Source organism: Gossypium hirsutum, chromosome A05 (genome assembly GCF_007990345.1).
Source record: "Gossypium hirsutum isolate 1008001.06 chromosome A05, Gossypium_hirsutum_v2.1, whole genome shotgun sequence".
Lineage (NCBI taxonomy): Eukaryota > Viridiplantae > Streptophyta > Magnoliopsida > Malvales > Malvaceae > Gossypium > Gossypium hirsutum.
Genome location: NC_053428.1, coordinates 106953085 through 106969414, shown reverse-complemented (window position 1 = coordinate 106969414; position 16330 = coordinate 106953085). Strand labels below are relative to the sequence as shown.

The 16330-nt window shown below is 29.5% G+C and overlaps 3 protein-coding genes across 3 annotated transcripts; 1 reads left to right on the top strand and 2 right to left on the bottom strand.

Moving 5' to 3' along the window:
- Positions 1 to 424: 424 nt before the first annotated feature.
- LOC121228990 (uncharacterized) lies at positions 425 to 1081 on the top strand. The gene has a single exon (XM_041112050.1). It carries the CDS (start codon positions 425 to 427, stop codon positions 1079 to 1081), a length of 657 nt encoding a protein of 218 aa, XP_040967984.1.
- Positions 1082 to 3462: 2381 nt separating this feature from the next.
- Positions 3463 to 5974, bottom strand: LOC121203298 (indole-3-acetic acid-amido synthetase GH3.17). Its single transcript, XM_041114421.1, has 4 exons — positions 5536 to 5974; positions 5343 to 5444; positions 4280 to 5085; positions 3463 to 4152 (listed from the first exon to the last, which is right to left on the bottom strand). The coding sequence occupies exons 1-4, from the start codon at positions 5811 to 5813 to the stop codon at positions 3596 to 3598; spliced, it is 1743 nt and encodes a 580-aa protein (XP_040970355.1). The 5' UTR covers positions 5814 to 5974; the 3' UTR covers positions 3463 to 3595.
- A 6961-nt stretch (positions 5975 to 12935) lies between these two features.
- Positions 12936 to 15276, bottom strand: LOC121203329 (indole-3-acetic acid-amido synthetase GH3.17). The gene is made up of 4 exons (XM_041114420.1): positions 14936 to 15276; positions 14743 to 14844; positions 13824 to 14629; positions 12936 to 13695 (listed from the first exon to the last, which is right to left on the bottom strand). Exons 1-4 carry the CDS (start codon positions 15211 to 15213, stop codon positions 13139 to 13141), a joined length of 1743 nt encoding a protein of 580 aa, XP_040970354.1. The 5' UTR covers positions 15214 to 15276; the 3' UTR covers positions 12936 to 13138.
- Between the last annotated feature and the right edge of the window lie 1054 nt (positions 15277 to 16330).

Below are 16330 nucleotides of genomic sequence, written 5' to 3'. Positions count from 1 at the left end.
GAAGAAGTGTTGTGGATGGAGTTAGAAAGATTTAATGACGACTTCCTTTGTAGTGTATTTGATTATCTTGTGGGTTGTAAATCTAAGGCCAAAGCTTTTTTAGCTAAAAGTACGAAGCATAAAAAAATTTGGCTTCAAAAATTTTCTCTAAATTGAAGATATTGATGCTTTAATATGGTGTAGTACTAATTATGTGGTGTAATACTAGTTATGCACTTGGAAAATATTGTAGTATATCATGTGATATACTACTAATTATGCACTTGGATAATGTTATTAATTTGTAGTATTAATTGTGGTTTGAAAGTTAATCTATTATCACTTAATCTTTGTTTTTTTATAACATAATTAGTAATTATCTATTCACTTTGGTTGTTTTCAATATTTTTATTGTGATTTTTGCATCGATTGGATTGAAGGCTCCATGCGGATTTTAGACAAAAAAGTCTTCCAAGATTTGATTCCTACATTGTGGAATATATGGAATGGTAGAAACAGTGCCATCTTTAGAGGTAAGGAGGAGGATGCGAATGTGATTCGGGAGCGTGCCCGTAAACTCAACAATGATTTCCAGATTCACAATCTTTCTTCTCAACTGATCTTATCCCGAGTCCCTAGATGTTGTAGATGGGAAAAGCCGACGAAAGGGGTAATAAAAGTTAATGTTGATGTTGCCGTGAATTCTTATGGCACAAGCTTGGGCATCATCGCTAGAGATTCCGATGGCTTTGTTTTGAGGGATAAAGCGTCTTTCTTCAACAAAGTGGTTAGCCCTGAGCAGGCGGAGTTGGATGCTCTCATCGATGGCTTTCGGCTTGCTCACATTCTCAACGTTGATAAAGTCATCTTTGAAATGGATTGTGCAAGCATTGTCAACCGCTTTTGTTACCATAAGGAGGACATCACGATTATTGGGCATCATATCGAGGAAGCTCGCAAGTTGCTCGAATCCGTAAATCGTGGTTGTAACAAATTAGCTGATTCGCTTTGTAATTGGTCTCTTTCTAAGTGTTGTAACTTGAATTTTGAAATGAATTATCCTAACAATATCCATAACATTGTTATTTTGGATGCAATATAATTTAAGGTAGTGACCTTCGGGTCCTTTTTTGTCAAAAAATAATTTACAATAATAAAATATATAATTTTATATTATTATAATTAAATTTAAATAAATATATTTTAAAAATTATTTAATTGAAATTTGAGTCAGGCCGAAGAAAAAAAATTTAATTAATACATATTTAATATACTTTCACTTTCTTTTCTTTTTTTTTTTTTTTGTATTTACTTCAATGACATCAAGCAAATTTATTAATCAACGAAATGAATATAATATATTTATATTAATTTTGATTTTCTTTTTTCCTTTTATGAACATATAACTTTTATATTTAAATTTTAAACCACTTTAATATAATATATCCAAACTAACGAATGAAACATTTATGTTATTAAATATTTTTATAAAATTTTAAGTGGAACGCTTCAAATTTTTTTAAAAAATATTTTAATATATCTTAATTTATATAAAACAAAATAAAAAATTGCAACATTAATTCATAAACTTTAATTCATTCTCTAATTTATTAATTAAGATTTAAGTTTCGTTTGAAAATTATGAATATAATTCAATAACAAATAAAAAAGATTAATTTTAGTAATCAGCATAATATAAAAATTTAGTATTAACTTAACCAAAATTCAAAAGATTGAAAATAATTTTATTTTCTTGGTTGGATTATAAGAGGAGGATAAAGCCGTAATAGCAACGCGACTTGAACTTAAATGAACATTATTGCCATTAGGCCAACACACAGGATTTTTAGAAACAATTTTTTAATCAGTCGAAGCATATATTTCAAATGGAAAATGAAAAGAGAAGAAAATGAAAATAAAAAATTGCCACCAAAATAACACCAACCCTACAATAGGCAACCCAATGTTAGCTTACATACAATATTTTAATATACATATGTTTTGCTGGAAAACTTGCTTTGTTTCTCCCTTACCAAATATATGTATATTTGACTGGTAAACTTCCCAAAATATTATATTATACAATCAAATTAGGGATTTTTTTTTTGGCTAACCCTAAAAAATTGGGATTGTAGTTTATTTTTAGATTAGGATTTTTATTTATGTAAGAATTGGCTAACCCCTGAAATGTGCCTCCAAATTGCCATCAAATCTTCATCCGAAAGCCTTGTTTATTGCCCCATTGCTTGCCTCCAAAATATTGCTGGTCCATCGTCAAAATAGCCGCTGATCGCTCACTCAAATAGTTGTTGATATTGGATATCGGTTAGCTAAGTTAATTTAGGTGTTTAATTGCTTGTGATATATTTGGTTTTTAATTCCAAGTAGAGATAGATATATGTATATCTTATTAGAATGTTTTTATTTTACTATAAGTATAGGTAGTTTAAAATGTATTATATCACCACTAAGCTATAAATTGCTTAGCGTTTGGATTTTTAATTCCGTACACCAATTATAGATGATTTTTAAGTTTTAGATCGAATAGCATTACCAAAGAGTCCTTGCAATCCTTAGTTTGTGATAACGTTTTCACTTAGTTTAACTTTGGCATGTATTTAGATCCATCGGATTTGTGGGTTATTTTCATATTGGTTAAATATTTAGTTTAAGGCAAGCGATCCTTGTATCTTTGAATTGAAAAATTAATTTATTTGAGTTCTTTTATTTTAAATTTGATAATCAAATTTATTAAAATGAATTAATTGGTTAATCACATTAATTGAATGATTGATTGAGTGCATCATTCCAATAATTATTGTAACGCTTCGAATTTGACTGGACTCTCGAGTCAGGTTTGAGGTGTAACAATTAATCCTCAAAATTGATCGTAACAATTAATCCTCAAAATTGATCGTATGTAAGAAGGCTTCAGCTTCCTTCACCTTCCCACTTTTACATAAACCTTTAATGTCAACCTTTAATGTCCATGTTGTGCATGATAGTGTTACACTTCAAACCTTGCGTCTCTACATAATCCCTAATCCCAAAGATTGATCACCTCTTCTGTAAGAGCAGTTCTAGCTAAGCCCCTAACAAAGACACCGTAAGAAACAATATCAAAGGCTTGTGACTATTCTCCATTATCTACTTGAACAAGTTCAATGCATCTTTAGCTATACCTTGAATTCAATGCATCTTTAGCTATACCTTGAAGAAAATATCCATTGATTAAAGTGGTGTAGTAAATAATATCAGGGGGAAATTACCCTTTATCTCATCAATCAATTCTACAACTTCTTCCACTTTACCTACCTTATAGAGAGCATCAGGCACTACGTTAAGAAATATCCCAAATATGTTCTTCCATGCATATAAAGCCCTTTGATGTTGCCATATCAACTTTCCCACAATGTATCAAACGATTCATAAGAAAATTACATAAGAATACGTGTGTAACTGTAACAATTGCTTGCCTTTGAGTTCGAAACAAGACATTAATAACTTTACCAAACATTAATGTATTCCTACACAATAAAGTGAAAAGGATTATTCTCCTGAGTTTTTATACATAGGAAGGATTAGGTAATCTTAAACAAGAACTGATGCAAACTAATTATAACGGTGATTTGGGGCTGAAATACTTTCCTATCACTCTTGAATCTAATTTCTTCAAGGCTTCCTCAGATTTAATGCAACTAGGTTTTTTGTATTGGCTCAATGAAGTTCCTTTGGACACATAGTAATCCATTAGTGCCTCAAAACTTCCTTGCTTTACCACCCTAATCTCCAAAGCTGCAATTATGTTCCTTTTCCTGTAGATTTTATATGTATAATGCAATGACTCTTCCCTTCTAGAGCAACACTCTACCATTATCTTTGGGTCAAGTTCTTTGCAATGCTTGCCTTCTTTTCCCTTGATCTCCCAAAATAAGACATAGTGACCTGGTGCTGAAGAAGTATCAACATAGCTAGTGTACTCTGTCAAGATGAGTCTCAGTGGATCGAGAAGAGCCTTTGCTTCTGTCACAGCCTTGAAAAGGTCTGTTTCGCTTGTTTTTTCCTGATCAACACTTAGGATAACATTTTTCCTCTCCACAAATTGGAATTGAGGTGCATTATTGTAGAAACCACTCACCATAAGAACATCTCCAACTTTATATCGATATAATCCTGAAAGGAATACCATCAAACTAGATTAGATCATTATCTAACAGGTTAATGTAGGAACTAGGAAGCATAATGCAAATTAGAACATGGCATTTGATTAATTGATTATATTCAAAACAGGAAATTTTACCTGCACAAGTTGTGACAATTAGTTCATAACACTGACCAGCCTTCACATTTACAAGATCAACAAGTTCAGTATCTTCATTGTTGCTCTTCATTTCAATAGATCCATCACGTTCATTCTTTACTGGAAGGAATTCGAAGTAAGCCATGTTAGGGAGAAATGTGTAGGAGACATCACAAGGTTTGCGTAGAGGTTCTAAGTTAATCCCACAAATAGCTTCCGAGCAAGCATATAGATCTGAAACTAAAGGGAGCCCTCTGCAATAGAACTCGAGTTCTATAGTATACTGTCTCATAATTCCAGTACATATGCAACAAATATACCTTGCTTTAGGCCATAGCTTTCTGATTATTCCTTCCCATGATTTACAATTACATATATTTTCTATCAAATCAGCCTGTTCTGGATTAGGCTTCATGACCAATGATGCTGCATTTCTGCATCCTGAGTCGGTGATCCAATCACTTAATCGACCTGTTTTTATGTCATAGCATAGCTCTTGCCAGTGATTTTCTAGAAACTTGATACCTCTTAACACCGTAGATGCAAAGACTGAACCAACCTTGACAACCTCGTCTCGTTGGATTAAACCAAAAAGTAATTGACAGTATAAGCCCTGGTTGGGGTCTGGGCAAAAGATGGTCTCAACGGGACTTGTGTAAAGCTTAGGCAAACTGGTTCTAAAATTACTCCCGCTGTATATGCTCGTTGAAACAGATGCTGCCTTGAGGCCACTAGGAGTTTCAATCTCTGGTCTGGCAAACATAAGCTCCAATCTTTTACCGGCTTGGTTGATGTCATCAAAGTGCCTTTAAAATTAGACGGATAAAGGCAAATAGTTTTAGCACTGAGTTGCCGTTGTAAATGCAAAAAGCAAGAAAAGCAACTATGTATATTATATCTATAGATGTATAAGTAGTATTTACAAAATACGGGTGTTACTATCTGCGTGGTATATTATACATATATTCATATTATATGTATTTGCTTAATATGGTAACTTATATACATATATTCACAAGCAGCTGAAAGAAAAACTAGAAGAAAATAGGGATGGGTTCCTTACTTTATCACAGGAGACTCGTACAAGCGACGAAATAAATCCCACTTATTACCAACTTCAGCAGTGACAGGCATCAGCTTTGGCTGCCCGCCTGAAGTCCCAGAGCTGCATTTGATCAAACAGATGATAGAACTATTAGAAGGAAGCAAACAATATCCCAAAACACACAGAAGCAAAGCAACAAATTCATGCATGCCTTAGAAAGAACCCTGTAATGGGTTCAGCTAAAAGGATATCTGATGTCTCCCCATTAGCAATCCTATCTATGTAAGGCTTGAGATCTTCATAAGTAACTATGGGAACATTTTTCTTAAAGAGCTGCTTCTCGGTTTGACCATGGAGGAATCCCCTTAAATACTCTGTTCCTGCATTTCGACTTAATATTTCCCCCAATACCTCGTCTTGAATTTGCTCAGCATTTGTGGTCAGTTCCTCAATCATCTTCAACTCACCTTCATACCCATTCGTTGCCATCAACTCTATTATTGATCCCTAGACGGTTAAAGGATGAGATGGACGGATGGAGGCAACTTTTTTTGTTTTCTTCTTTGCGGGATGTTCTAGCTATTTGCAATGCAATCTCCACTTACGCTAAACATATATTAAGGTCTTTTTTATTTGTAATAAGATATTTTCGACTAGAGTAGACCGGTCGGCCTGACAACCCAAAAAAGTTTTTTAAAAATAGGTTTGGGTAAAAAATAGGCTCGTTTTAAAAAACGGTCAAATATTAGGTAAGGTTTTTTCAACTTAAGTGTGGCTCATATATGCTGTCTTTTACTAGTTCTTCTTCTTTTTTGTTAATTTCTTAGTTTTTTTCATTATTTTATTAGTATTTTATTATATTGTTATTATTTTATTATTATTATATAATTGTTATTTTATTATTAATTTTGTTACTATTTTAGATTTATTTACTTATTAAGTTATACTTATTTTAGTTTTGTTTTAAGTATACATAATTTTTTTAAATTTTATTTTTAATTTGTTGAGAAATATTTATTCTATTGTTTTTAATATTTTTGTTATATTATTTTTAAAAAAATTATATAAAAATTTAATACGGTTTTTAGTGTTTTTATCTTTTATGAACAATTTTCAATTAATTAAAAGAATGATAAAATAAAATAAAATAAAAACCCAACAAAGGGAGGTTAATTAGTAAATCATAAAAAAATTGTCTTTATCTACAATTATTATTTGATAAAACATTTTGTGGTACATATTTGATTTTCTAATAAATTACGTGAAATACTATCCCACCTTGAAATAAAAAAATTGAGATAAATCCAAATCTCCACAAACTTCTAGAATAAATAAAATAAATTTTTATATAGAGTAAATTGTATCAATTGTCCCTATACTTTGTTTAAAAGTATATTTTAGTCACTCAATTTTAAAAATTATATAATAGTCATTAACATTGTCGAAACTATTTTTAAATCGAGTTTTGGAAAATGAGAATCGACTTTAAGAAAAACGAAAACGGGAGTCGCCACCAATCTTTTTAGGTGTGATTGGATCACCTTATAAAATGTTTTGTTTTAAAACATTAATTTTGGTCTACGAAAGTCGAGAAAACGGATTCGGGAGTCGATTACGTACGAGGAAGGGTTAGCACCCTCGTAACGCCTAAAAATTGGTGCCTAATTGATTATCAAGTGTCTTTAATGTCCGAAATTTGAAAGTTTTAATATGCAAACCTCTTTTAATTAGAATGTCTCAATTTTGAAAATTAAGGCTCACTTATTTCAAACGAGTCAAAACATCACATCCAGTAAGTTAGAATGCAACATTTTAAAACCTTCGAAACTAAGCTCGTCTTTCGAAAATTTCTATCTCGAAACAACAAAACGTCATATCCAGTAAGTTAAGACACTATGTTTTGAATTCTTGAAATAATTGTTTAAGTTTTGAAAACTCAAAATCACTTAGAAGGGTGCTTGACTATTCAAATTCAACGAGAAAAGTCGCAACTCAGTAAGTTAGGGCACTACCTTTCTCGAAGTTTCCAAACATCAAGCATTGCCTTTTAATTTTTTTTAAAAAAACCTTGGAATATTATTTCTAAATGACGTTTTAGGATGACATACTAATGCATCATGAAGCATAGATGTACAAAATATTCTAACATTTCCATACAAACATAAATAATATCATTATGACAAAACTAAATAACATGAACATACGTTTAATGAAAAAATCATACTAGGGTAAATATAAGATAATAAACAAATAAAAACATGAGTAAACTAAAAGAAAAACATAATATATGCAAAAATTATACAACAATATATATCATAAAATAACATATAAAAGAAATAATTAAACATGGCTTATAAGAAAAATGAAACTATGCACGAATAAGATAAATGACATACACAAAAAAAAATGAACAAATAAAACATTTACAAATTATAAAAATATAATGCAATAGCTCAAAATACATGAAATGATAATATAATATATATATATGCATAGAAAATATATATTTGAAAATAAACTATATAAAAAGTTAAAATTATAATATATAAAATACATAATCAAATGTATAAAAGGTAGGAATAAATATACATATTTGAAAAATGAAGAAATTAAAATAAAAAAAGGTTGAAAAACTAAGATAGACGAAGAATAAAATAAGAACAAACCACAGAGAGTAAGAACGCAAGAGGGTGAGAAATTTGAGTGAATGCTTTCAAAAATTCTTATTGCTTCCCAAAACTCCAGTGTGTTACAATAAAGGGAGAGGCCTCTATTTATAGTTGAGCCTCCTCAAATCCAACGGTACAGATCAATTACATCAACGGTTAAGATTAAAGGATATCTACAAATTAAATCTCCAAGATTACAAGATCATATCTTCAAGATTGCATATCATATCTAAGATTGGATATCATATCTAAGATTGTATCATATCTAAGATTGCATATCATATCTAAGATTGCATATCCTTAAAGATTATATTTTCATATGAGTCAAGCTTATAGATGGACCTTAAATCTTTTCAAGTAATGGGCCATTCCGATTGGGCCAAATTATATATTTGTAATTTTATACTGGACTTGGACTTTGCTTTATTTTTATTTTTGGGGTTTATTATTTTAAATACTGGAATGGGCCGGGCAAAAATAGGCTATTACAAACGTTATCAAATTGTTACATTTTTTATCACTCGAATGTTAACTTCCGTTAAAAAAATAACGATGCACCTTAATATAAAGGGTTAATAGCTAATTGCTCCATGACCTATTGTTAAAAAATCATTTTAATATTTTTAAAATTTTCTTAATAATAATTATAAATAAATAAATCGTATAAAACACCAATTGCAGCAAGACAAAAACCAAAAATTTAGAAGTTAATTTTTACACATCCAATCTCATCAAAACACGGTTGAAATTTCACAAAAAAAAATACTCATTCACTTTGATTCTACTCTTTTTTTATTTTTAATATTAAAATATTACGGGATAAATATTAAAAATTTTTGTTGATTAAAATATATTTCTATTAAAATTAATAAATATATAAATATATATTAAAGAAAATGATTTAATGAGAGACAAAATTCGTCATAGTTCTATTTACAAAATAATTCAGACAATCGTTGTCGCTTTTTAATAAAAAAATTAAATGATGAATGCGAAAAATACTTTATTAATATTTAAATAATATAATTATTTTTATAAGAGAATGTTTGTATTCTCTCCTATGTAGAAGTATTTTTTTAAAACAGTCATAAATTTTAAAATTTTATGTAAATTCATAAAAGCATGATATTAGAAGTTAAAATGAAAATTAATGGTTCAAAAAATTAAAATTAAATAAGATAAATTCCTTTTCTTAAGTAACATAAAATTAATAGAGACTAAAATAGTTAATATTATTAACATATTTCTAAAATTATATAATGTTTTAAATGGTGGGGACTAAATGAGAAAATTAAAAAGGTAAAAGCCATTGATAGAATAAATTAAGAACACTGAGGAGTTATTGTTGCAAATAACCCCTCCACGTTTCCCATATATAAAAGGCAATTCTTTCTTTTCTTTTTTTTTCTTTTTTTTTTCATGTGTAATGGGATGTCACAAGTCGTGGTATCAAAGCCCATGACGAAATGCAAGCAAATTATCCCATGGAAATCAACTAATTAAATATAACTCATTTGACTCACTTGAATTGGTTTAATTCGTGTAACACATGAAGAAGTCCATTCACTTGAAATCTTAGTGGTCTAGTGAAACACCCTAATTAAACTAGAGTTATCAAGGTAATTATTGTAAATCCTAAAGGATAAAAATGTATAGAGTTTAAACAATTTAGGACTCTCATCTTATAGATAAACACTAATCTTAATCGTCGATGTAATTCAATTTGTATTATTGGATCTAGAGAAGCTCAACTATAAATAGAGGTTTTCCCCCTCATTTATAATCACTTCATCCTTTGTACAATATTATTGAGTTAAAGAATATTTTTTAGAGCATTTACTCAAACGCTTGTTGTACTATTATTTTCTTGTGGCTTTTCTGTTCGACTCAAGTCCATTTGTATTTCCGAGTTGTTTTCGCTTTATTTCGATGCCTTAGAGAATTTTTGGCAGAATTCTCACTTTTTCAAGAGTAAGGTTGATTTAGACAGATTTGAACAAAAAAAATCGCCTAAGGCCGTACAATTTGTCAAACTAAAGTTTTAGTCTTGTGATAGAATAGGGTAGTTGAAAAATAAAAAAGAAAAACTTAAAGTTTCCTTATTTTTTCCCTTGCTTCATTTTGTTGTCTTTTAGACAGGATTTTAATCAAATGTAGTAAATTCAAAATTTTCTATATTCAATACCTACTCTAAATAGTTGTTTGAAAATATTGTTATTAGTCTAATTTTAGAAAATAAATAATAATTAATTAACATATGCAATATCTTGAAAATGTGTGTTTACTTTAATTAAAATATTATTGTATCATTTATTACAATATTAGCATAACAATAATTGTATAAAATCAAACCCAGATCACTTTTGGGGCAGTGAATACCTAGACCACTAGGTCAACACGCGGGATTATTAAGTATATGTAGTATAATAATTAAATGAAATTTTGTGTAGTTATTAATGTTAATAAAATTATTTTTTTCATAATTAAGAATTATGTGTGTACGGTTCATAAAAGAGAACGCCTCAACTGTACATGAGACGTATTCACCTCTTAATGGGTAGTCGTACGTAAGGGTGAGCAAAATCTGATTCGATTCGAAAAACTCGATAAAAAATTCTAATTTTGAATTAAATAGTTCGAGTTATTTGAGTTAATCAAGTTATTCGAATCAACTCGAATAAAAAATTAAGTTTTTCGGTTTAACTCAAATATGAATTACACAATTTGAGTTATCTGAAAATTCGAATAAGAAAAGACAAAACTACGTCGTTTTGATAAATGTTTACTTTTTTAAAAGTTAAAATTCAAAATAATTAAGTTAAAAGGCAAAGCTACGTCGTTTTGATAAATGTTTACCCATTAAGTTAAAAGGCAAAATCATTATATTGTTTATGCAGTTAAATAATCTTGTACTTCGTCTACTAGTTAAATAATCTGTCCATCTAAACGCAACATTAAGTATCAATAATAGGATTCGTTAACTCGACTCGATTTGACTCGAAATTTTTTGACTCAATTCGATTTGATTCGAAAAAAATTCAAATTGAGTTCGATTGCTAAAATAGGATTTGTTAAATCAACTAACTCGAAAATTTTTTACTCGATTCGACTTGTCTCGATCGAATACTCACCCCTAGTCGTACGTCCCACATACGATTGAAGCGCTTCCCTTCGTGAAATGTATACTACTCTCTGTAAAGAGGGATAAAACCTTCCCAAGAAGATTATACTTTTATTGAGGGACTAAATCGACATCTTTGAAAATGACACTACGAAAACTTTTCTCGAAAGAGTAAATATAAATATAAAACAACTATGAGAAAATTGAATTTAATGTAATTTAGTACCAATTTTTGCCTCTTACAATCTTCAAAAGCCAATGTAACAACTAATTTTAGGCGGAAAGAGGTTTAGTTGATATGATTTTTTATAATTTCATGTCATAAATTTATCTTACTTTGTTTAAGATTCAATCATGACTACTTTTAAGATAATATTTTTAATATATATTGACTAAGGTGCCCTTTAACTTTTGATTAAAATAATTCAGACAACCCTTATTTAAATAATGTATGTGAAACATACTTTATTAATATTTAAATAAATATAATTATAATTATAAGAGAATGTTTTTATTCATTCATATATAGGGTGGCCTATTTACAAAGACGAATAGACAAGGTTTTTTTGAAGGGAACGTGTAATTTGTTCACAACAATGAACAACTTATTCTCAAGAGACCATAATTCTTACGAAAAGATTGAAGAGTTGAATAGAGGCATGCCTTTCGAGATGTGAGTCATTCGATGACTACTCAGGTAATAGAAAATAGAGAACTGCCTTCTCAAGTGATTTGTTATGCTGACTCGTGTACAAAGCTAGAGGGATATAATAAATTTAATTAAAAACACTAGGATCCACTTTAAATATAATTAAAAAAATGTTCTGTAGTGGAGAGAATTGAGTTCTATTTTTAGAATTAAATTTTAATAATTTATGAATACAATAAAATAAATATTATTTTAACTTACATTTTTTAAAATAAAACAAGTATATTATTTCTCCTCATTTTAATTAAGAATAAAATAAGAGTGCAATCTTTAGGAAAAATAGAATTTTCTTGTACATTTATTTCATTTTTAATAATTTAAAATATTAAAATAATAAAATATATAAATTTATATTATTATAATTAAATTTAAATAAAAATATTTTAAAAATTATTTAATTGAAATTTAGTTCAGGCGAACAAAAAATTTAATTAATACATATTTAATATATTTTCACTTTTAATTTTTTTATTTACTTTAATTAAATCAAGCAAATTTATTAATCAATGAAATGAATATAACATCACAATTGTTTATTTAAAGTATAAACTCTTTATCTATTTCATGGTGCAATATTACTTTTGAATTTTTTTTCCACTTTTATGAACATATAAATTTATATTTAAATTTTAAATAATTTTAATATAATATATCCAAATTAATGAATGAAACATTTATGTTATTAAATATTTTTTTTATAAAATTTTATGAAAAATGAGGTAAAAAAGCTAGTACCAATACAAAAAGAAAAAAAAATTGAAAGCTTATATGGAAATATTAAGTTTTAGATTAGTGGTTTGAGTTTAAAAATGCTTTAAGAGACTCGATTTTAGAATGAAACTAGTTTTTTATCCCATGCGATGCACGGATTAGATTGTATATATCAAATTTAAAATTTTATATTTATTAGTTAAAAATTTTATAATTTTTCAGTATTATAATTGCGAAAGTAAAATAAATAATATAAATGTTTAATTTTTAATTTTTAATATTAAGATGATATATATTATGATAGATATAAATTAAGAAAAAATAAGTTGATTAAAATAAATTTAAATTAATTATTGATATTCTTTAAAATGATTGGAAATTTAGAATTCTAAAAAATGAGCTTATGATTTCACTGTTTTATATATTCAATATCTCACCACAATAAAACAATATTAGGATAATACTTTTAAGCTGACACTTTTTTAAATGTCGGAATAGACTTGTAGACATAAATTAAGAAAAAATAAGTGAAAAGGATTATTCTCGTGAGTTTTTATACATAGGAAGGATTAGGTAATCTTAAACAAGAACTGATGCAAACTAATTATAACGGTAATTTGGGGCTGAAATACTTTCCTATCACTCTTGAATCTAATATCTTCAAGGCTTCCTCAGATTTAATGCAACTAGGTTTTTTGTATTGGCTCAATGAAGTTCCTTTGGACACATAGTAATCCATTAGTGCCTCAAAACTTCCTTGCTTTACCACCCTAATCTCCACAGCTGCAATTATGTTCCTTTTCCTATAGATTTTATATGTATAATGCAATGACTCTTCCATTTTAGAGCAACACTCTACCATTATCTTTGGGTCAAGTCCTTTGCAATGCTTGCCTTCTTTTCCCTTGATCTCCCAAAATAAGACATAGTGACCTGGTGCTGAAGAAGTATCAACATAGCTAGTGTACTCGGTCAAGATGAATCCAAGTGGATCGAGAAGAGCCTTTGCTTCTGTCACAGCCTTGGAAAGGTCTGTTTCGCTTGTTTTTTCCTGATCAACACTGAGGATAACATTTTTCCTCTCCACAAATTGGAATTGAGGTGCATTATTGTAGAAACCACTCACCATAAGTACATCTCCAACTTTATATCGATATAATCCTGAAAGGAATACCATCAAACTAGATTAGATCATTATCTAACAGGTTACTGCAGGAACTAGGAAGCATAATTCAAAATCAGAACATGGCATTTGATTAATTGATTATATTCAAAAGAGGAACTCTTACCTGCACAAGTTGTAACAACTAGTTCATAACATTGGCCAGCCTTCACATTTACAAGATCAACAAGTTCAGTATCTTCATCGTTCCTCTTCATTTCAATAGATTCATCATGTTCATTTTCCACAGGAATGAATTCAAAGTAAGCCATGTTAGGGAGAAATGTGTAGGAGACATCACAGGGTTTGCATAGAGGCTCTAAGTTAATCCCACAAATAGCTTCTGAGCAAGCATAAAAAGCTGAAACTAAAGGGAGCCCTCTGCAATAGAACTCGAGTTCTGCAGTATACTGTCTCATAACGCCAGTACAAACACAACCAATATACCTTGCTTTGGGCCATAGCTTTCTAATTATTCCTTCCCATGATTTACAATTACATATGTTCTCTATCAAGTCAGCCTGTTCTGGGTTAGGCTTCATGACCAATGATGCTGCATTCCTGCATCCTAAGTCGGTGATCCAATCGCTTAATCGACCTGTTTTTATGTCATAGCATAGCTCTTGCCAGTGATTTTCTAGAAACTTGACACCTCTTAGCACCGTAGATGCAAAGAGTGAACCAACCGTGACAACCTCGTCTCGTTGGATTAAACCAAAAAGTAATTGACAGTACAAGCCCTGGTTGGGGTCTGGGCAAAAGATGGTCTCAATGGGGCTTGTGTAAAGCTTAGGCAAAATGGTTCTAAAATTACTCTCGTTGTATATGCTCGTTGAGACAGATGCTGCCTTGAGGCCACTAGGAGTTTCAATCTCTGGTCTGGCAAACATAAGCTCCATTCTTTTACCGGCTTGGTTGATGTCACCAAAGTGCCTTTAAAATTAGACGGATAAAGGCAAATAGTTAGTTTTAGGGCTGGATTGCACAGTGTGATTTCACGAGCAGCTGAAAGAAAAACTAGAAGAAAATAGGGATTGGTTCCTTACTTTATCACAGGAGACTCGTACAAGCGACGAAATAACTCACAGTTCTTAGTAACTTGAGCAGTGACAGGCGTCATCTTTGGCTGCCCGCCTGAAGTCCCAGAGCTGCATTTGATCAAACAGATGATAGAACTATTAGAAGGAAGCAAACAATACCCCAAAACACACAGGAGCAAAGCAACAAATGCATGCTTGCCTTAGAAAGAACGCTGTAATGGGTTCAGCTAAAAGGATATCTGATGTCTCCCCATTAGCAATCCTATCTATGTAAGGCTTGAGATCTTCATAAGTAACTATGGGAACATTTTTCTTAAAGAGCTGCTTCTCGGTTTGACCATGGAGGAATCCCCTTAAATACTCTGTTCCTGCATTTCTACTTAGTATTTCCCCCAATACCTCGTCTTGAATTTGCCCAGCATTTGTGGTCAGTTCCTCAATCTTCTTCAACACACCTTCATACTCATTCGTTGCCATCAACTCTATTACTGATTCCCACACAGTTCCTCAATCTCCACAAATGCTAAATATATAGTACGTTATTTGTATCTGATAGGAAAATAGTTTATATTTATTTAAGAAAATTTAAATTATATTTATAAATAGAATCCATAACTGTGTCTAATTATTAATTTGAATTGATAATAATCTTAAAAAACTAATTGATAATAAGATAAATAAATAGCCATTAATAGATATAATAATTCAAATTATGTTAAGAGTAAATACAAAATTTAATCCAACTAATTTAATATATAAACAAATAAAGGATTAAAAAATTTGACTAATTCAGTTAATATTTCAGATAAATTCGAATTAATCAAAATATTTTAATTTGATTAATGATTAAAAGATTAAAAACTTCGATTATTTCAATTGATATTTATTCGATTTGATTAACTATTTGAACAACCCTAAGTATATATATATATTCATAAATGTTGAAATTTTTTTATAATATTTATATTTTATTTTAGCATTTTTTAATTATATTATAATATCATTTCTACACTATTATATAAAAGAAATCCCTTACTTAGGGTTTCAGTTGATACCTGTCCAAATGTCTTATTCATAGCTTGTGTACTTTTTAGGGTAAATTACACTCGTAGTCACTAGAGTTGATTATGAGTCGGGTTGAGCTTAGATAATTTTTAGGCTCATATCTCGGATCGGATCACGACCCGAGCCTAGAAAGTAGGCCTAGAATTTTGTTTGGGCACATATTAAATTTTTAGCTTATTTTATTAAATAAAAAATTTTAAAATATAATAAATCAAATACATTTAAAAACATAAATGATAGCAAAACAATTCTTAAAATAATATACAAATTTAAAGTGAAAGTGAAATTAGAAAAATAAAGTTAAAAATTTAAAATGATTAAAAATAAAATAAAATATTTATTATATAATTCGAGCCGGGCCTGAGCAAGCCTAGACCAAAAAAATTTACCCGAGACTTTGTCTGTTTTCTAAACTGACCTTATTTTTTTATTCAAGCCTATTTTTTAAGCTTATATTTTTACCTGAATCTTCCTATTTTTAGAATAGGCCTTCAGGCTGGGCCAGGTGGCCTGACCCATAATCAGGTTT